The 22696-nt window shown below is 46.6% G+C and overlaps 1 protein-coding gene across 2 annotated transcripts in view; it reads right to left on the bottom strand.

Moving 5' to 3' along the window:
• Positions 1–22696, bottom strand: part of HCN4 (hyperpolarization activated cyclic nucleotide gated potassium channel 4) — a 97195-nt gene that overhangs the window by 45214 nt on the left and 29285 nt on the right. For both annotated transcript variants that reach the window (XM_072345888.1, XM_072345889.1), the window contains exon 2: positions 21204–21627. In XM_072345888.1, coding sequence (XP_072201989.1) covers positions 21204–21627 — 424 coding nt within the window. The remainder of the gene's footprint in view (positions 1–21203; positions 21628–22696) is intronic.

Below are 22696 nucleotides of genomic sequence, written 5' to 3'. Positions count from 1 at the left end.
GAGGAAATATACATTTCCACTCACAGTTAAGAAGACTCTTTGCAAGCTGAGCTGCAAGCAAGTTGAGATGTCTTTTATTCTTCTTTCCTGCACTTGACTTTGTACGTAACAGAGGTGAAGATGCATTTTCCTCACAGAGGCTCTGAAGTGGTTTTGGGAAGCCTGGATATGCAGATCCACCCTGGAGAGCTGGAGGGAGGAGAGAGCCAAACAACTTGCAGGGGGCACACGCAGCACTGTGCACATTGGAGCACTGGAGCACAGAAGCCACGGGAGCACGTAGGGCCAAAGCTCTGAGAGTTCAGATACTGCTAAAGACACATAAGAAACCAGAGCTGAGAGAGAGAGCAGCTCCTCAAGAAATTCAGCCTGTTGTTTAAATACACACCATTGGGAAACACGACGTTTTAGCAAAGGAACACAACAGACCTCAGCTAATGACGGGGAGGAATGCATCATCAACCCTTCTACTTGCTCTTTCCCTCTCCAACTATTTTACTCTTCCAGCGATGCCACATTTAAGCTGTGCCAGAACACAAGCTAATTTTAATGCGAAAGGCTTGTTGTCTTGAGTAACTTGACAGGCCATACGTTTTGTTCTGAGTGATGAATAAAAGAAATGCTGTTTGTGCTATATAAAGACAAACCTTGAATTTCTGAGGCAACTGTTGCACAGACTGGACTGCTGACAGCTAAAAGTGGGCCTGGGAAGAAGGGAAAATTAAGTAAGGGAATGCAATTGTCCTTATTTAAACATCAGAGCATACTGAGAAGCAGAAGTCCCACGCAAAGGATCACCTTTGGGTCAGACTGCTTTGGGCTGTGCTGATCACACTGTGTTTGGCATAATGGCACAACAGTACAGCAAGGAGAGAGCTTCAGGATCCAGATTGCACTGGGACAACGCAGAAAGCACCAGGCAGCACAGAGCAGATGGACTGGAGTTGGGAAATCATCTGTGGTGCACAGCTACATCTGCAAGCAGCGTGCAGACTCAGGGATGTGCCTGACAGTTTGAGGTGGTGCGGGATTTGGTATTGCCTGCTTTTTGCTGTGCCAGCAGGGAAAACTACAGCCAGAAGATCAAGTTTTAGATGGAGGCAAGAGTTTGAGGTTGATTCTCTTTTTATGCTTGCTCTGCACCAAATGACATAAGCGGTGTCAGTGGAGATGCTGATGCTGCCTTGAGTCAGTGTGAGAGGAGAACCGAGACCATAATTCATTAGGTTCAATGCTCAGAAGGGTGCCTGTCACAGGGCTGCCTGGAACAGCAGCGAGTTTGAGGGGAGTGCACTGAGTGCCAGGTGTTAGGGGAGATATCCAAGTCGATTTTGCACTTTATATAATAATCCTTTGTGCTGCTGAAGTAGCTTTCATTTGAAGGTCTCGAGGGGCCCGGCTGATATGAACCTAGTATGCTTCAGTATCTCCAGTGTATGTCTTTTCTCCATTATTCTAGATGGGCAAAATTAGGCAGATAAAAGCGAAAAACCACTTGCATGGGAATCTTCAAACAAAGGTTTGGACCAAATCTGCAGATGCTGGTTGTTTTAATGACCATCCACGGACTGGGGCCTCTAAGCCAAGGAGGTGCTCTCAGGAACAGCCCCAGCAGCACAAAAGCAGAAGCAGGGAGAAGTGGCCTCTGAGCAGCCTAATGCTGGTGAGGCTCTGCAAGAGCATGATGCACATCTGCAAGCCTCTACCTGCTCCCCAGGTGATTTAACTCCTCCCAGGCAGCTTGCTTCTGGCTAGTGGAAGTGCTTCTCCAGTTATGAGATACGGGGCCATAGAAAAGGTGCAGCAGAAAGCCCAAGCTAAAGTTAAATCCAAGCCTTTTCTCCTCAGAGACTTTTGTCTACTGGAAAATATCTACAGCTGAGAAAGGTGAAATAGCAGGACTAATTATGACTGAGAAAGCTGGTATAAGTGGCAGCTGTTTACAGATATATATAAAGCCCAAAGAGCCTGCCACCACCATGTATTTTGCCTCCTGCACTCTCAGAGTGCACATTGTCATGACAACAGCCCCCCTTCCCTCCCCATGCCACCATTCTCAGCCTCGACTTTAATCTTCATCCTTTTAAGAACTTTTGTCACCACGGCAACGTGACACAGACTTTTAAAAATATTTTCTAGCACAACTCAAATGACTGTCTTTCCTGTGTGGCTTTCTTTAAACCTCTACGATAAAGACATTTAGAACTGAGTTCTGCCTGCAACGAACTGAGCTGTAAACCCACAATGGATGCCAGCTTGCAGCAACAGGAGCCTCCAGCATGAAGGGACAAGAAGTAACGGCCTCAGGTTGTGCCAAGGGAGGTTCTGGTTGGATACGAGGAGAAATTTCTTCTCAGATAGAGCGGTGATGTATTGGCACAGGCTGCCAAGGGAAGTGGTGCAGCCACCATCCCTGGAGGTGTTCAGGAACTGTGGAGATGTGGCACTGAGGGATGTGGTCAGTGGGCTGACAGTGGGACCAGATGATCTTAAAGGTCTTTTCTAACCCATTCTATGATTCCATGACTCAGCTTTCAGACAACATGCTCCCGAGCTGCAATGCAAGGACTGGGACCAGAACCTCTATGACTCTGGGGTATGTGCCCCTTTGCTTTTCAGCAGGGCTTATGTTCTCAGACGCCTACAGCTCAGGTTTTCAACTACATTCATAAACCTCTTGATATAGTGGAATGTGTTGGGGCAAAAAAAGAAAAACAAACCAAGCCCCAGAGCTGTAAGTAGGTTAGGTGCCTAGCTCTCTGTGGGAATTAGATATCTTACCTGCCTAGGCGTTTTTAAAATCTCTCATGGCTCTCTTATCTGCATCTTTGGGAATAGTAATTCTTCTGAGAGGCCAGCAATGAATCACTATTGGAAATAGGTCGCGGGCTTTTCTGAAGTTAAAAATGACCACAGTCAATCATCCAAAAGGTCCGTCTAGCTTGGTAGCTATACATAGATACACCAAGGGAAAGAAATATCTGAGAAGGCTGAGGGAAAGGGAAGCATCAGTACCTGATAAGAAGGCAAGACATGTGGCCGATCTGAAAATGGGGCAAAGGCTGGCATGGCCTGAGAGCAGCATCAAGGATGAGACTGCTTGGAGTGTGAGCCCTCAGCAAGCAGAGGTATTCAGCGCTGGAAAAGGCCGCTGAGCAGCAGAGGAGGTGATCGATGGGTGACTCAGATGACAGAGGTGAGTCCAGGCTGCAGGCTCTGTCGGAAGGACCTCATTTGTGGCCTGATCAAAAATTCATTGAGCTAAGTGGGAAGACACCCCCTGAGTCCATTGAACTACCAGGCACAAAGCCAATTAAACCAGCTAACATGGACAAGTAATGAGACAAAATAATGATGGGAATATTGACCACATTCTGCTATTACCTAGGTCAGCAACACTCCTCCCCTCAGAGCACGGGGCTATTTTCAGCCAGGAAGCTAAAATCTGCATGAAACTGAAGAAACTGGTGAGGGAAAATGCTCTTTTTCCACCCACCCCCCCCGAACAATGTGGAATACATTGCTGCAGGAATGCTTAAGGCCAGGAACTTGGCAGGGTATTACATACATGCCTAAATAAATAAATGGCTGAATAATAATAACTTTAACAAATGGTTTATACTCTTCAGGGCTTTTTCTTTTAAAAAAAAAAAAAAAAGAAAGAAAGAAAGAAAAAAAAAAGTGAGGAATAAATCTACCTGTGAGCAGATTATTGTAGAGCTGGTGTTTTAGAATTCAGCACACGCTCCCTCCATTTCATTGCTATTAAGAATAGGAGAGCAAAAATGAACTGGTCTGCCACAGTGCCTCTCCTTCTCCATTTACATACATGAAGGAGCCCAGCCCAGAGCACTAAGGACTGTCAACAGCATTTGTAGCCATAAACACACAGGAGGACACGGAAGAAAGAAAATCAGGCCAAGAGATCCTACAAATGACAAGGAAAATCACCTTCTCAAGATTCAGATTGCCTGTTAAACAAGCACAGTTCATATTCTTAGAGTAAGCTGTCACAAAACGTATTAGCAGTGCCCTTCATTTTCACATTCCTTTCTGCCACACTTGAAGGTTTTTAGTCTAAGGTTCAGAATAGAATTAAAAAAAAACCACAACGAGATTGTCATTGAACACACTGACAGGTTCCTATGATTGGCAGCTGGGATATAAAAGAACCCATCAGGTCCTGTGCACTAAGTACAGACTCTCTGAAGAATGACAGAAGTTGGGCAGCTTCTCCCTGACCGATTCAGCCTGCAGCTCCCCAGCGGGACTCGCTGTGGGACCCTACGGAGGCAGTCAGAGAGCTCAAGCTGCAGCTCCATGTATTGTCACCCTGATCTCTTCTAGCTCTGCAGCCAGCATTTGTTTAGAGGATCAGGCTTTCTGTCGATGGAATGATGGCAAAATCTCCTCCCATTTTTAAAGAGAGCAGATAATGTAAATTTCAAATTGCTGCATCTTCCTGCCGAGGCTGCTGTCGTGTTCCGTTTGATTACATTAATGTACAAAAATGTAATCTACTGCTGCTCATAGCCCAGCTCTGCCTGCCAGGCCAGCTCCCATTCTGCAGGGAGATGGAGCGCCTTCCACCTAACTCAATCCTCCCGTTTAATTCGATTACAACCTCAGCAACCAAACCCAACTTCTACCACCCCTGACTTTTTTATGCTGTTAGGGACTGCAGTGCCTGTGAAAGGCAGCAGCCTGGCGGCCCTGGAGCCTGAAATAGTTTCCTGCGCCACGGGCACAGAAGTGTGAGCAGACACTGGAAGCTCCTCGTGCTGTAAACTCGGTGACAATAATGTGAACAGAGAGCAGAGTTCACAGGCTCAGGATGCTCAGCACCATGGCCTGCTTTTCAGATAGGCTGAGAGCTTGCCTGCAGTCTCCATTGAGCCACTTTGGGCACTTCCTTTTTCTTGCTAGCAATGTTTCATAGGCAGCAGGTGACAAGAGGTGCAGCTGACACAGCAGTGAAAAAATACTTTGACTGCAGCAGTATACCAATGGAGAACAGAGGGGTTCCAGCCTGCTGGATGGGCTGCAGTATGGTCCTCAGTAAGCACACATTTAAATTGTCCTGTTGGGATTGGTTTTATTTCTAAATTGCTTTGATGAAGGCTGGTCTGAACATTTCCAACAAGGATCTGAATCATCTTTTGGGGGACCTCAGCAGTTTGCAGGCTGAGAGCCAAGAGACTTCAGTGCACAGACTGACGGGAGTTTATTTGCACACAGTGCCACACGTTGCATCCTGCCCAAGACAAGCAGCAGGAGAGACAAATGCCCTCCCACCCCGTTAGAATAATAATAGCAATATAACCTTTTCAGTACTGCAGCGTGCACCTTCGAGAAGACATCTCTTAAAAAAAACAGCGCAGTGAAAAGAACCCCTTGTCTGCTACAAGGAAGAAAACCTGTGTCCCTCTGCAAGCTTCCCAGAGCAGAGGCTGAGGTGTTGGAAGAGAGCTGCAGGATGGGGTGCAGCCACCATCTCAGGTGCAAGCGGGCTGTGCTGCTCCGTGCAGGAGAGGGAAAAGGGGGAAGTGGCTGGGTGTGTTTTGTCACTTGCTTTGTGGATTTGGAGCAGAGAGAGCTGGTGGTTTTCTTCTCTTTAACCAACCAGCAGTAGATTATATTCATGAAAATATGACAGCATCCTGCTGCGGTTATATATAGATACTCTGGATGATTATAGAACAAAGTTCTTTAAGTCAGAATAAAGATGCTTAAAAGCAGTATTTAAACACTACCTAAAACGTTCCTAACCCTTCATTAACACATGCTGGGCAGGAACGCAGTCCCTAAGGGCTGCCATTTTAATTAGGAATGCACCAGGAAATGGTGCCTGATGACAGGTATCAAGGCAAAAATACCCAGAGCTGCAGCCAGGGACAAGGAGGAGATCTGCACAGCTCTTTTAGGGGTATCACATAATAATACCATGCTCATAGTATCATACTAAGACCAGTAATAATAACAGTTTGACAGGAGTGTTGTACATTCAAGTGAAATACTAGGCTGTTATAAGACTGTGCTGCTGCCCCTGCATTGTGAGTCTGAGGTCTGGAGCTACACCACCCAGCTCACAACGCAGCATACTGCACAGGGCATTCCTGTCCCACAGGTAAACCTTCCAGCTGAGACACCTGAATACCAGCAACTGCTTCTAAAAGGCTGCACCCTTTCATATGCAGGTTTTTATCCCTTTTCCCCGAGGAGATATTTGGTACTAGGTCCCTGTCTGTCACTGCTGGAATGGAGCAGACACCACTAAGGCACTGCAGGAGGCTCACACAAATAGCAAAGTCCTAATTAACCCTCTTCTTCATGTTGCATCACGTGAGCAGAAAGTATTTCATCAGTATTTCTCTCCAAAAGGCATACTCTGTGATAGAATTACTGATAAAAGCTACCTGCTCTGCCCCACGTGTTGCCAGTTTCCTTCAGAAATGGCCTTACATCTACTCAGGGCCGTTGCACATCTACTACTTGCACCTACATCTACTCAGATATTCCTTTTCGCCTCAAGGCTCCACCTCCCTTTCCTGATTCATCCCTCTCCTGGCCAGTGAGCCTGGTTTCCTTCACACAAACAATAATCCCACTATCTTTGCTTGAAACCACATGAACGGAACAAGGTCAAACCACAATTGATGTTGATTCCAGGTGCTCCAGCAAGCGCTCCTTGGCAGCAACCAGAATCAGTTCAGAAGACAGCATAGGAAACATCAGACAGAGGGAAGAGAACCAGTTTCCTTGGAAGGCTTCACCTGAATGTGTAATAGTGAGAGACTGATTTACACTTGGAAGCAGGAGTGTTTTTTAACCTTCTCCTGCCTACCTTTTAACTCCATTATTCGTACAGCTCACACAGACACTCAAGCTGCCCTTGAATTATGTTGTCTGTGGAAGAAGCTCCAATACCTGAATGTGTGCTGTCATAAAGAGTATTTCCTTGAATTCATTTGGGATTTTCTGCCTTTTCAATCCCATTGGCTGCTCCATATTCTTTTATGTACAGCACGCACATATACGGCCCTCATCTTTTTTCAGCCCACTTACTGCTTTACAGGCTTTCACTTTTCATCTCTTCTCCTTAAAGAATTTCAAACTTCTCAGTTATTCCAAGTTGTTCTCAATCATTTTCATCAGCCTTCTCTGAATTCCCTTTACTCCTACAGTGCAGAGGTAGCCCAAGTGTCTAAAATGGGGATATTCTTATCCCCAATTATCCTGTGATGGTGATTTACATCCATTTTTAATGCTTTATCCCCACCCTGTGCTCCTTCAACCCCTGTTCTGCTTTTTGGTCACCTCCAGCAGGAAACCAGCCAGTAAGAAACTGTACAGAAGAATCTTCTACAAAGCAGCAGTACTATGAAACAGGAATGGAGCTGCCTTAACATTCATACTCTCCTCCTTACTCTGCTTGGTTTCCTGCCTAGTTTGGAAAGAGAGCGAGTCCTTTGGGAATTCATTTCACAACTTGCTCAATTCGACCTCTCCTGCCTTGCCCTCTATAGTCTGGATCATTCTTCATCTTCTGCTGCCTTGTCTGATTTAATGACACCTCATTGCAGTGAAAGCCCCCAGTGCAGCAGTAGGAAAATTCACCCCCATCAGCGTAAGAAGAAATGAGCAGAAGAGATGATGGTGGCAGCACTGAGAAATCACCAGGGGAAACGAAGTACATAAAAATGACAGCACTGATCATTCTTTACAATCCCATAGCAGCTCACTGCATGCTGCCGCACCCGAGCCTTCCCTTGTCAACACCACTGAATGTTTGCTCAGACAAATTAAGTCAGGGGTACAATCTGCTTTACCTGTGTGACTGTTGGGGCTTTACAGGGGCCGTGTCTAAAGTGGCTGTGTCTACACAGGCTACAGACCACGTACACAGGGGCAATACCTGCAGTGGAAAGTGAGATTGGGCTCCGAGCAGGTGCTAGGTATGCAGAGGTATGGGGGCTGCAGTTCGCAGCACCAGTGGTGAATTTAGGAGGGCTGAGTAGCTCAGGGGATCTGCTCCTGGATGGTGTTCAGCCTCTGTCCTGCTCAATCCCTCCAGACCACATGGCTGAGGGCTGAAAATACTCAGGCCATCTGCCTTGGAAGAAGACTAAAGTGTGGCCTGTCTGGACGCATGTTCACGTGGCAGTGCAGGTACTAGACAAGCTGGGACCCAAAATGTGGCTCAGACTTACACTGAAGTGACTGCAGAATGCAGAAAAGCTGGGAATTGCCTTTTCGGCCACTGAAAAGTTTACTACACTTTTACAGAGTAGTAAAACTTCAACACAGGACTGGACTGCCCTAGGGAGTCAAGCTGTAAGATGGGATGGGATCAGCGCTGTGCTTTAGTGCTTTGCATTCGATGTAAAGAGTGTCTTTACATGAGCACTTCTAACCTAAGGCAGAATTATTACTAAGTGTCAGCAGTGATTATAAATGAAGCTGGATCCCTGACCCCATAAAGCTTTGGCAAAGCCAGAAATGTGAATCAGGACACAAGCGTGTCAAGCAGAGGACAGCAGATAGCAAGAGCAGCTGTAACATATGGGATCAGGGCAGTAGGCACAGTCTTCCCAAACAATGTCAAAGGTACTTATTGCAGCAAGCCTTAGCACCACAACTAAGTTATACTTTGTTTTAAATAACACTATTACTTACTTTCTTTGTATTTATGGTAATCTTCCTCCACAAAGCAAATAGAGAGTTAAGCTGCAGCCAAGGAGCTCTGCTAGAGCACTGTGTGGTGAGAGAAGCTGTTCTGAAGCCTCAGAAAGAGGAAGTAAAACAGCATGGGGTGATGCAAAGGCAGAGCACCAAACTTGAGCCTCTTCAGAGTACAAAGCTGGAGTGGGAGAACCCAGATATGAGCCTGCTCCTTTAGTTTAGGGCTTAGTATGAATTCAAAACTATGGGATCTGATTTCCCAGTTCTGTCCCTGACATCGCTGAAATCTCAGAAGACAAGAGGTTTTATCTTCTTTCACCAAACTTAAAAGAATATCTGGTGGGTTTGCAGCAGCATCATCGTATTTCAGAACTACCTAAAAATCCAAGCACCTCATACTCCAAAAGGATTACATTTGCATCCAAATTGTTAGCAAGTGATTGGTATTTGAGCCTGAGCTTCTCAGCTCCCCCAGGCAGAAATGATCTGAACGATAGGATTTCATTAGGGATCCCCTCTCTCATCTGCAGACTGAACCTCAGGGAGGTGTCAACATATCTGATGAGACTGATGAGAAAGCATTTGGTAATGGGTTCTTCTTCAGACCTGCTGGACGTGAAGAGAGAGCTGAGGAGGAAAGTGTTGAGGGTGAGGAGTACAATATATCAGGGAAAACCCTAAATGGGGGGCTTTGGGTCTTCCCAGTAGGAAGCAGAGAAGCTGTCAATGCCGTTATGCACCAGCCCCCTCATGTTGCTATGTCCAGACTAATTTCCCCACCACTGGTGTGCTCCTGGTCTATTCTCCTGCCTCTTTTCTGATGCCAGCACTGGCATCTGGAGTTAGCAGCTGCCTCCTATCCATCAGCGTATCTCCTTTTCTGGGCCAGCTGTCAATTAAGCTGGCTCATTGGTACAACATTGCCACCTTCCAGCTCCAGAAAGCAGCCCACAGTGTGCTGAACTGCCAGCCCCAGAGGCAATAGACTGGTTGTTAGCTGTCAGACTGGGTAAGCTCTGGACCATCCACAAATAAGTGATGGGAACAAGAAGCCAATGTGTGGGGCCTAGTCCTGTTGGGAATTAAAATATCCTCCATCTCTTCTAGCCTGATGTCTTTCCACTTCAATCACATGCAAACACCCCCTCCCACCCGAGAGGTCTCTCCCAAGAACAATTTCTGCCCTCCTAAGACAGTACAGCAAGATCTGGAATGGTGTCCTTTGGCTCATTTCTCCCCTAGGAAGGAGGGAACACATGCAGGCAAACTTTCCTCCAAATTACTCCCCAAATTGCTAGCGAATCAAAGTAGGCACTGCTTCACTCAAAGGGCTGATTGTAGCACTGCCTACAACTCCTTCCCTCATCCCATTAGTTCATCAGGTTCAAACGCTGGGCTCTGAGCCCACTTGCCCTCCATCTGCAGGCTGTTGAGGTAGGAAGGGAAAATGAACAAGGCAGAAACAAGCAGCATATCCTGCACCTCAGGCTGGGGCATCGTTTCTCAGGCAAGGAAGTGGCAGAGCAGCCTATGCTTTCTTTCTCAGGAGCTTGCTGCACTGCACTTGTAGCACCCAGGGGCAAGTTTGAGCAGGGGTGATGAAACACTACAAGCTTCCATAGGGACTGTGCAAGCCTCATCAAAGCACAGGGATACTTGGTGAAGGTACGATCGACTCTGACATGTACAGTTCCCCTTCTGTGGTGCTTCTGAGCAAAGCCAGCAAATGCATGTGGATTTATTCTTCTGCAGTGCTGGTGAATGTAGGGGGAGGCTTGCCTCTCCTGTGACTGTGCATGGCTGGTGTGGCGGCTGTGCTGCTGCAGCCAGCCTGGAAGCAAAGTCCAGGGAACTGCCTCCCTTCAGCAGCAGAAGGAAAGCTGCTGCCAGCTGCTGTGTGTTTCCAGTCAGCACTCTGTGCAGCACGTCCCCATCTGAAGTCTGCAGATAAGGGGCAAGTGCTTTGCGATAAAAGTTCCTTTTAAAGGAGGCATCTCCTGCAGAAGCTCACAGCATGCTCTGCCTCAGGAAGGCAGGGAGGATGGAAAGGGTAAAGGCCAGAGAGGAACATGTTCCAGCCTGGCTCCATCCCTCATTGTCTGCATTCCCAGCGCTCACAGTGAGCCAGGATGCAAACTGAAGGGTTTTTTCCATCTTCCTAAAATGGACTGCACTATTCCTTCCCTGCCAACTGCTGAAATGACCTTGAAGAGGGCAAGGAGAGGGGCGAAAATCTGAATAAAAGAAGCAGCAGCGTCATGTATATCCTGTCTCCAGCAGCATCATTGCCAAGGGTCAGGAGAGGAGCTCCAGCAAGGATTCTTTGAGTTCTCCCGATGCATAGCTGCATTGCTTCTGCCCGCATGGGAAGCTTTGTGCAAGGCAGCAAAGCAGGATGGAGCTTCAACCTGCTACACTCAGTCCCTTCCCTCACAGTGGATATGAAAGACCTTTCCTTCTGCTTTCTGTGCTGGAGAAACCAATTCTCTTCCACCTGGAAACAGCACAGGCCAGCTCTCCACTCTTCAGCACACATGCTCTCTGTGGACTAAAGCAGTCAGAGCCTCGCTAAGCAAAGCAATCTCCTGTATTTGGAAATAACCTCATTCACAATGTATAAGGCAGAGCTGCAAGACGAACTTCCCAGGAAGAGTGACAGTGTCTTGCTACTAGATGCATTTAAAACTTATCTTACAACAGCCCTTGAAGATCAGATAGCTGTGTGTCAGGACTGATGTGATGATGCAGCAGGCTTTCGCCATCATTCATTTCTTCCTCATTCTGCTCTCTTCCTTCTTCCGTTTCTGTTTCCCGTTCCAGAGCTGGACTGAGTCCGCCTCACTCTCAAGACAAAACGCAGATGTGTCTTCAGATGTGGAGGGCAGAGAGCTGAAGGAGAAAGTTCTTATTCATCTTCTGTGGTACCTACAAGGTTGGGATGATTTATCAGCTGAAAAAGCCAGCTGGTAAGATGCCTGCACATACTGGCAGGCAGCAGATCTTCGTGGAAGTGTTTGGAATGCAGAGAAGCAAGGCTCGTGCATAGGCCAAGCCTGTGGGGAGGGGGAAAGCCTGCTGGGGAAAGTGCAATCAACCTGAATCACACTTTTTTGTTTCTCTCTCTCACTTGCTTTTGATTGTGGTGGCGAGACAATGAGTAGAAATTGCTTGTCTGCATAAGGTCTTTCATTGGTGGTCACTCCTGGGCCCTGACAGGCACCTCTGGACTTTGGCTGCATGTAATTTATATAATTAACTAGACAATTCCAGCTTAATTCTTTGTAGCATCAGAAAAGCCAGGCACACTGATGGGATAAAGTGGAATTAGTGGATGTTTGGGTGATGCATATTGGAGAGGAGTCTAATCAACCCTATTTGAGGGACAGCCTCTCCAAATTGGGCTGCACTGAGATGCAGCAAATCAAGAGGAATTAACACCCGGTAGTTTGCTGGGTGAAAAAAATATACAAATGAGAAGAAAAAAAGAAGAACACAACAAACACAGCTGCTGAGTCTTAACTGTTTTCCACCCCCTCCAGGGACTTGAGGAAGAGCAGGCCTGTCAGCTGCTTTAAGAGACATTATCCTCACAGTTTCTTCCCAGTGTTTACAAGGAGGCACTGCTGCTTGTCTGACTGTCACTGCCAGCACACAGAGGTTCTCTCCAAGTTCACCTGCTGCAGGTTCCCCCATGCAACCCTCCATGTGTGCAGACCCTTGGGTAGGGCCCTGTGCACCACCCCAGCACTGGGCAGCGTTTTGTGGACCCCAGCTCCTCCCCTTCCTGCTTTTCCAGTTTGTCCCCAGTCACCTTCAGGTCTCGGCCCTGACCTCAATGTTTCCCCTCAGACCATTCCAAGTCCAATTGCGTACTGAAGACCATCACCTTCTCTTCTTGACTCAAACCCAAACCTGAGAAATACATTCACTAATTTTCTCCTTCTCTCATGCCTATCAGGGACCAAAGATCCAAAGCAAGCATGACACCATCCTCTTCTCACCTATCTCAAATCAACAATTCAAGATAAATGCTATCAAGGCATAGCACAGTATAATGAAAAGCCACAAAATGTAAAGATATCTATGTACCACAGTGGGTTAGGGCTCTGCTTCTACAAAAGAGCAGGAATGGTGCCCAGTTTTACATTTGTTCCTTGACTAAAATACCCCGTGTGTGGTGCAAGACACTTCAGGAAGTGCTAGGAGTAGAAATGCTTGAGAGGAGGCATATCTATCAAAAGCAGGGCAATTAGCACTGCTCTCTCCAATTCTATGTGAACTCTTGTTGAAGAGCTGGAGAGACATCATCCAGTGCACAGCTCCAGCTGCTGCTGTTCTGCAGGACTTCCTGCCTAGGAAGGGGAGAAGAAACAAGGCAGGAACCATTACTAAAATATCCCTAACTGTGAAGGACAAAGTGACTGAGGGTGGAAGGGCAGAGAATGCGGGACACTCGATCCATGGAATGAACCTCAGGGGTGAAGATCAGCATCATCATCATCATATTGGAATTCCTGCCCAGTGACACAGCATTGGAATGAAAAAGGGTTCTTGTACTGAGGTGACAGATGCAGTTCCTAGTTCTTTTCCATAAGGACAAGGAGAATTTTGCCATGCAAAAAGATTGCATAAACATTTTCCGACTGGGAATGTGGAAAATGCCTCATCCTTTCTTCTAGCCCTTGGGGTGTTCCTGCTTAATCAAAACTGGGAGAGGGAGGAGTTAAAACAGAAGAGAAAGCTTAAAAATATGCATCCTTGTGGGAAAAGCAAGAATAAAATGTCATCTCTCCGCTCTAAAAAAGTTACTACATTGATTTCTGTTTCATAAAAATGAGGTTAAGTTGAATGCATTAAGCTGGCAAACTGGATAATTGCATGTCCTGAAACTGTCTTCAAAACAGCTCTTTTCACAGCGGTGCTCAGAAAATAACTTCATCAATAAGGCTCTTGCCCATTAAACCTTCGTACTTCTCTGTATGAAGGAGTGAAGCTTGTCCTTCCCCAGAAAGACCTTTTCCTCCTTTCACCTCAAACTAGCAAAGAAAGTTAAGGCTGTTTTGCACTGTATTAGCATGAGTGGTGTTCCCCAGGGGATGGTACTGGGACCTGTCCTGCTCAGTGCCTTTACAGATGACCTGGATGAGGGATTAAGTGCAGCCTCAGTAAGTTTGCAGGTGACACTGAAGTGGGAGGAAGTGGGGACTGGAATGCCCTACAGAGGGATGTGGACAAATGGCGATCACTGAGCTGAAGCCAATGGGAGGTCTAGAGAAGAGGAGGCTCAGGGCAGACATGGTTCTCTCTGCAGCTCCCTGACAGGAGAGCCGCCAATCCCGGAGGTGCTCAAGAAGCATATAGATGCTGTTCTATCTCTATCCCTTTTCCTCAGTGCACAGCATCTTCTAAAAGTAAGAGTTTGCCTTTGGCTACTTTGTTTGCACAGCAAGGCAGATGAATTCCTCTGCTCACAGCATTATCTAGTGATGGTGCTAGAGCCACAGCTCTGAACACTGCACTCTGTCCAAGTGAGCTTAGTCTGCAAGACAGACTAAACCTTCTTGCCCTTCCCACAGCAGTACACAGCTTGACATGGGGTGCAGTAAATGACTACAGACAAGGAGATGTACTGATATTTGACTCTTATGGTACAAAGCAACCCCATGCAGCCATGCTCCTCCTTACACTCCCCAAAACCCTTTTGTCATTCCATTTTTTCTTCTTTTTTTCTTCTTTTTCTCTTTTTCTTTTCCTTTTTTCCCCACAGTTAAGCTCCTGCTTCGTTCACGTGACATATGGATGTGGCACAGTCCCTTCCAACCCTGTCTTCCTAAATAAGAGAAGTGAGGTGAGGCAATGCTGTTCTCTATAGCTGCCTTATTACAGTTTTTCACTTGATATGAATGCAATCAATAGCGCCTTCCTGGAAGAAGCTGCAATGAGAGGAGCAATTAATTTGCTCCCACTCGCCAAGGCTAACGTGCCTCAGACATGCTGGCCTTAAAGCACCACGTGAGTCTGTCAGAACATTATTCCCATACAGCTAAAGCAAAAACAAATTTGGCAGTGGATCAGCACCCCAAATGGTAACAGGAATCTCCCTCTGAATGGCTCCAAAAGCTGCACTGGTTGTTCCTAATGCCAGCAGTACGTAGATATACATCACATATACACTGTGGCAGGCTGTTGAGGGCCTAGAGTTTCTGCATGTCCTATCGACACACAGCCTCTACAATATAGTCTTAGGAAATGGCACTGCTTGCAGGAGGAACCTCCTCATACCAGACTCCTTTGAGGACCCTCTGTCACTGTGACACAACAGCAATAACAGAGACTGCCAGAAAGTCCTCTCCAAAAACAATGGCCTGAAGCAGAACAGCAGGCAGCTTGCAAGATGTGGGAGTCGAGCTGCAGGCAGCTGGTGCTGGCAGAGAGATGCTGGGACGTGAGCTCTCTGAGAGAAAGGCAACTTACACAGCGTCCAGTGAAGGAGTAGGCTAGGAGGAGCTGGAGGGAAGAGGAAAATGAAAGGCTGGAGCAACAACCAGCTATCACAGTGATTAGGGATCATTAGGAGCTCAGCTTTTCTCTTTTGAAAACCTTTATAATTTCAGGGCAGTGTAAAAGGGCAGACTGACAGCTCTGTGACACATGGAACAGGAGGCTGGGCGCCAGCGAGGCCCTCTCATTATATGCCCTACTCCGTGATCCACGGGGACTTCAGGTGTGCAGGGGAAATGAAACCCCACTGCTGCTAAGAAGGGGAGCCTGAGGCCAGCCCCAGCTGATTCTGTCACTCAGGTACCTATCTACAAGGAACACATCAGACACAAAACAGCCAGGAGATGGCAAATGGCTTTCAGTTGCTGCAAGCAGGATCTGAACTACTGACCTAGAGACAAATGGCTCTGCGCCCTACTCCCAGCCCCTCGAGCCATCTATTCCCCGTATCATACCATCCTGTTGACAGGAGACGCATTAAGCACTGCCAGAAGGTGACTGCAAAAAATAGAAAAGGCTTTTTCCTTTTTATGGCACCCCGTGCAGCTACTCAAATATTTGCCTTGCTCCTTGTAATTCATTATAAGCGGTTTTTTACGATCTTTGTAACTGTGCACTCCCATTGCACAGGTGGAGAGCTTAACTGGCGTTACAGGAGCGGAGCCTCCTGCTGAAGACAAAGTCTGCCAAAAAAAATGGTCGGTGTCTTTCTCCTGGGAGGTGACACAGGGCAGGGGATCTTCACAACGACAGGAGAAAACAGCTCGATGGAAAAGGCCGGGGTACAATCTTGAGCAGCCTCCTTCTGATACGTCAGCATTAGTTTTTTGCTATTGATTGCAGCGCAGCCGGGATTCTTTCTGAACAGAAAAGATGCTCCAGTTTTGGGTCATTGTGCAGAGAGAATGCAAATTACCACAAGAGGCATTATGATTCTAATAAGCTCTCGCAATGACATTAAGACAAATGCTTGATAATGCTGCCTTCAGAAATTAGGTAACGCAAACTAAGGAAGAAACCCAGCCCGTTCTCCCTCTTCCTGCCTCATCCTCCATGTTTGTTGAGTCTGATTTTACTCAAGGGTGGTCAGAGGTTTTAATGAGTTACTCTCACGGGGCTGCCTTGCTATTTAACGTGGCAGAATTGCAGATCATATCGATGAAAAATCTGCTAAGCTATTCTGAACTGCTCGTGGAATGGGACCCCGCTGTGCTGCTCGAGCACAATCATTTCATCCAGCTCCTCCCCTCTCAGGAGCTAGTTGTGGATTCGGACTAACATTACATCCCCCAGGCCACTAGCCATGTTAATTTAATTTAATTTAAGGAAGGCTACAAATAGGTCAGAAGAACTGAGGGGAATTAGCTGTTCAGATGAAAATGAAAATCAATTGAGGGCCATATTCTCAGAGCTGTTGGAAGCTCTCTGCTTGTTCTTCCACATAACCCCTCCAGACTTTGGATCCATTTCTGGAATATCTCGGAGTCTACCTAAAAGGAAGGTCATCTTTCAGATGATGCAATCGGTGGCCAACAGCAAACCTGAGATGATGCATTTCCTCTATTCTGAAACTTCTGTATAATGTGGACACTCAGGTGAAGAAAATGACAGCAATCAGGAAGGTTTCCATGTTTACACTGAAGTAAGAGATTGAGAAATCAATAAATTGTCCTTTTCTTCACAATTGCACCCGCTGACATTAAAAAATCTAACTTCATTTTTTCCTGACACAAACCTTAAAAAATCCCATCATTTAAGATAATATCATTGTCATATCTTTGAAAACCAGCTCTTTCCTTCCCACCATAATCTCTCGCAAAGATTCTGAAATCAAAATGTTTTGGCTAGCACTGCTTATGAGCTATTTCGAAACCAATTTATTGGAGCAGGACTCTACTGGTATCCCAATAAACGTCCCTTGTTCATGAGTCACAAGAGCTTGATCTTAAACATCAGTTACAGCCTCCTGGCACCAAACACTGGGGTAGATGTTGTGCATGAAATAGGAAAAGCTCAGCAAATTGCTCTTGGGAAAAAAAATAAAATAAAATAACAATTCAATCAATTTTGCCCATGAAAACCTAAAGGGAATTTTGTTTAACACTCGCAATCTGTGCTGCATTTTGATTGGGTATATCGGTTACATGGCATTATTCTGCTGTCATTATTTCTGCTGGGTGACCTTGGGATGAGGTTTATAAGATGCTGATATTCGGAGCTGGCTTTCTCAGACCACTTTCTCAAAGACGACAGCTCTCTGTGTCTGTGAGCCACAGCATGCCCCCATTTTCACATGCCAGGAACCACAAACCTGCCCAGCCACTCTGTGAAGAGCTGCTGGAGCGCTTCAATGGCCAAGACAACAAGAGCTCCCCGGGGCTGCCACCAAACCAGCCAGTGTGAAGCAGGGTTATGCTGGGTGTGTGCAGCTATCACATACTGCATTCTGCAGGATTCTGGGGGTTTTTTGCTGTTGTATTGAGAGCTCAAGCTGTCCAGTAGCCCCTATTCCAGCACAGCAGTTCTCTAGCTGCTCCAGGGATCACACGTAACCTTGTAGTCTTCTCTTAGGCCATTTTTGGATTGCTCCCATAGCTGGGACCGAGGTATGGCAGGAGTACCTAGGCTTGCTCTAATCACAGCAGTACAGCTCCAGATCCAGGCTGCATCTTGCATCTCTGCATATGCACTTGGTAACTCCCAGACTGTGAAGTTTGTAACACAACGACGCACCAGGTCCAAGTCTTCCAACACTGCAGTCAAGCCCCTAACTGCAGGATAGATACAGGCAGACACTTCAGAAAGACTCTATTTATATTCTGCCCTACTGGTAAATTCATTCCTTGGACAACTCATGCAAAATGGATAATGCAAATAAACTGCCACATTTGGAACTAAGCTTTTTTTTGTACTCCACTGAATATGAGTGCAATGGATTGTTTTTCTTTTTTGTGTGTCTTTTTCCTTTAGGGTGTTTGCTGAGCAGCAGGGCCCGGAGCACTTGGTTCAGATCTGGGGGAGGAAGTTGCAGTGATCTGCTGCTGAGACAGAACAGTGCAGGCACTTCAGACCACTGGCTCTTGAGCCCACAGACTCACGACTAGTGTTGATCTGGAAGTGATGAGCACCTGTCTGTTTTACAGCATTGCAGCCCTACAGAAGGCTGTTCCTTCCTCACTGCAGGGTGAGTGATAAATTCATGCAGAGCATGGACAACTGCAGGAGAAGAAACAGAGAGGCTTGCTGTTCATGAACTCAGGAAGTGACCACTTATCCCTGTACTCACTCACATTGACACTAATGCATAGATGTGACATTCATACAGGAGACAGAGCAAAGAGACTGACATCTCTGCGTAGAGTGCATCCTCCTCTCCCCCTCATGAAGGACTCAGAGTCTCAGCAGTAGGTACAAGCAAGGAGCTAAGTTTCCCATGGCAGCAGTGATTGCTCCAAGAACTGTCAGCCTGGCTCCAGGGAGCACAACAGCTTACTCCCACACAGAGATGAAGAAGCACTTCTCTTTCCCATCTCCTTGTCATTTTGTAGCACGCACTGCGCCAGTGGCAAAAGACTGCCCCTTCTCTTTGTCTCTCTCTGTCTCTTTCAAGAAGGTGGAAAACCTCCCAGTCCCACACTGTCATTGGAAAACTGCTGCTTGGGTCGAGCCCTGTTTGAAAAAAGACGATCGTGTTTGCTCTGCTGGGCTCTGCAATGCATAACAGAGTCTGCATTGCAGTCACCAACTGCAATCCAACACCATCTGTCCCTTCCACTTGCAGCACTGCATCACTCCAGGGTGTCTGCTTTTCAGTAGGGACCCAGAGCGCACCCAGCGCTGCTGAGCCCTGGTACCCAGAACAGCCAGCAAATGGGCAGGATGCCCCACCTTTCTGCTTTATGAGAGTGGAGTTACACACGGCTGCTCAGTGAAACCGTGTGAGAAGCGAGGCAGGGAAAGGGAGCTGATTTGCTTACACTTCATTATGTTTTTTAAAAAATTCAGTACACTGAACGCAAATGTATTCAACTCCTCTTCAACCATGTTACGGAAAGGAAGTCGAGTAGCAGCAGTGAGCAAGTGGTCAGCTTTGTACTGCCATAGCTACCTGTAAATCAGTATGAAGGACCCACTTTGACAACTCAAAGGCCATCAACTCACCTTGTGCTCTTAGATTAGAGGACAGAGAAGGAAAGCAACCAAGGGATGAGACAATAGAGCTGGAGATATTTCACTGCTCAGCTCAGTCTCTGAGCTCCTGAGTCACACCACGGAAGACATTTCTGCTTCATTTGTCTCCATCTCTCAAAGCACTTCCCGTCTGTCTGTGTTATGAATCAAATTAACCTAGTAGTGAATTCTTCAGGGCTGGAGCCGTCTTCCCCCCTTACATCTGTACAGCACCTTGCACAGAAGTCATCCCAAACTTCAGTGAGCCATCGTGGTCTGCACTGAGTGAAACATTCACAAATCACAAGGCTACAAAGATGAAGACTGAAATTTGTGAAATAGGCACCAATGCTCTTTCTGTGAATTCGTGATGCTGGAAGGAGGAAAAAGGTTCACCTCTGTCATGAATTAGTGTTCTGACAGCTCGGTGTGATCCAGCTATGACTTGCATGGCTGCTTCCCCTTCACATTCCCAGGAGCACGCTCTGCATTAGATCATGCTCTGCGTCAGCCTCTGCTCCAAAGCAGCGGAGAAAAAATGGAAAAGAAGATGAAATTGCCTTGACCAGCTTTCCTTGTCCTGAAAATATGCTACTGGCATGTGGAAAAAGCTGCAGGGAGCTTTCTCTCCGCTTTGGAGAGCACAGAGACGGGAAAAAAATAACTAATTTTCAAGCTACTTGTAAGGTGGTGGCTTCACTTACATGAAACCTGACAACTAACACCACATCCTTACCTTTAAATTGGAGATATGGGTTTGGAAGGTGGACAATTTGGTGGATAAGTAATTGGTTGAATGGTCACAACCAGAGGGTTGTTGTCAATGGCTCTATGTCCAGGTAGAGGTTGGTGACAAATGGTGTCCCCCATGGGTCTGCTGTGGGACCAGTATCCTTTAACATCTTTTCAATGACATCAGCAAGTTGGCTGCTGGCACCAAGCTGAGTGGTGTATCTGATATGATAGAAGGAAGAGATGCCATCCAGAGAGATCTGGACAAACTTAAGAAGTGGGCTCATGTGAATCTAATGAGACTTAGCAAGGCCAAAGTGTCACACTTGGGTCAAAGCAATCACAGATATGAGTACAGACTGGGAGAACTCCTTGAGAGCGGCTCTGCAGAGAAGGATTTAGGGGTCTTGGCAGATGAAAAACTTAACATGAACCAGCATTATGCTCTTGCAGCCTGGGACACCAACAGAATCTTCCAGCTCCACTGGAGGAAGGGTGGCCAGCAGGGAGAGAGAGATGATTGTCCCCCTCTACTCTGCCACTGTGAGGCCCCATCTGGAGTAATGCATTCAGTTCTGGGGTCCCCAGCTCAGGAAAGATGTGGAACTTTTGGAACAGGTCCAGAGGAGTACCACAAACACACAGAGCTGGAGCATTTCTGCTACAAAGACTGTCTGAGGGAGCTGGGTGCTAACTGCTCAGAGGCAGCTCATTATTTAGAATCAAACAATCATAGAATCACTCAGATTGGAAAAGACCTTAAAGATCATCAAGTCCAACCACAACCTAACCATAGTGCCCTAACTCTAACAACCCTCCACTAAATCTTCACGCTGTCTGCAGCAGACTCACCTCTCAGCCCATGAATCTTCTCCCCAGATTATATATATTACGACCCTGAAGGAGAAAGCACAGTCTCAAGTGACTAAGTAACAATACGTTGAAGGCCCTCTTGGGAACCTGCTAAGAGCAAAGCATTACACTCAAGACACAACTCTTCAGCATTCACACTGGAATAAAGCAGGAGAATGGGCCTTCAATGAAAGCACCTTTGTGTAATATACCAGTGTAAGTGGAGAAAAGACTTAGGATGCAAGTGCACCACAGGCTCTGCTCACCTCCTCCCACTGATGAATGTAACGGATGAGCCGGGAGAGCCGCAGGAGCCTCAGGAGGCTGAGGATCTTAGTGAAGCGCACAATGCGCAGTGCCCGGGCTGTCTTGTACACCTCCGAGTCGATGCGGGTCTCAACTATCAGGAAGATGTAGTCAACAGGGATGGAGGAGATAAAATCCACCACAAACCAGCTCTTCAGGTACTTCATCTTGATCCTCTGTGGGTCTAGGATGATCTCTGTGTTGTCCTCCACCACAATGCCTGTTCGGAAGTTGAGGACAAGGTCGATGAGGAAGAACGTGTCTGAAACCACATTGAAGACAATCCACGGGGTAGTGTTTTCATCCTTGAAGAAAGTGATGCCCACAGGGATGATGATCAGGTTCCCTACCATCAGCAGCAGCATGGTCAAATCCCAATAAAACCTGGACAGCGAGACAGAGACACGTGAAATTAGCTGTGGGAGTGGAAGAACAGGGAGCTCTCATCAACAGAACTGATGTACTTCATACATGTCTACTGTCGCTCGTTACCTAATCTTTGCTAGTCTGCCTGATGTTTTCCCAGTGCACAAGCTGCCAGTGTAATTAAGTATTTAATATCAACGGGACACTCATTTTCTGGCTGAAAATGTTCAGAAACGAATTGGGTAGCTGGCTGGACATGCTCACTGGAACACTTTGAGTGGGCCTTCAGGGCCACCAAGAAGACAGATATTTGAAGTTACTGCAGTGATTGCTATGAGAAGAGAGAGAGAAAACAGGTATTCGGAAGGGCTCAAAGTCAATAAAACCATTTGGCTTTATTTGATCAGGTCTGCTCCCTACTATCTGATCCTTCTTCAGAAGTAGCTAATACTGACAGCACTGGGATCAAGGATGGAGCTAGAACCTGCTGGAATCTCTGTTGTTCATTAGGGCTTACACTGAGCTTGGGCTCTGAATTTAGTCCACACTCTACAGACTCCTGTGCTGGACAGATATGGTCAATAAAGCCCAGAGTCACACATCTAGCAATAACAACATTTAACTACTGTGCCACGAAGCACGGTCTTCAGGAAACTTATCTTCACCTTAATGGCAAGTCAATAGTATCCAGAAGACCTTACAACAACACTTATTTTTATTTTTGAAGACAGATAGACTTTAAACAGTTCCTAGTTTATTTGTTTGGGGTTTAAAAAGATTTTCCCCAGGTATTAGCATAAAAGACACACAATTAAATGATATTACACAGAATCACTAAATCATAGGAATTGGAAGGGACCTCTGTAGGTCACCTGGTCCAACCCCCTGCCAAAGCAGGTTTCCTACAGCACAGAACCTTCTGCATATTGCTGTAACTCACCCAGAGTGCAGACTGAAATTATTTCTGGATCTCCTACTTTGTTGAGGAGTCTCATGAAGGACCCTCATTGCCCAACACGGTGGTGATCCAATCCCTTCCAGATGCTTCACATGTAGAGATGCCAATGCGCTATGGTCTCACCTTGCA

This window comes from Excalfactoria chinensis, chromosome 10 (genome assembly GCF_039878825.1).
Source record: "Excalfactoria chinensis isolate bCotChi1 chromosome 10, bCotChi1.hap2, whole genome shotgun sequence".
Lineage (NCBI taxonomy): Eukaryota > Metazoa > Chordata > Aves > Galliformes > Phasianidae > Excalfactoria > Excalfactoria chinensis.
The sequence above is the reverse complement of the archived record's forward strand: the minus strand, read 5'-3'. Positions and strand labels throughout refer to the sequence as shown.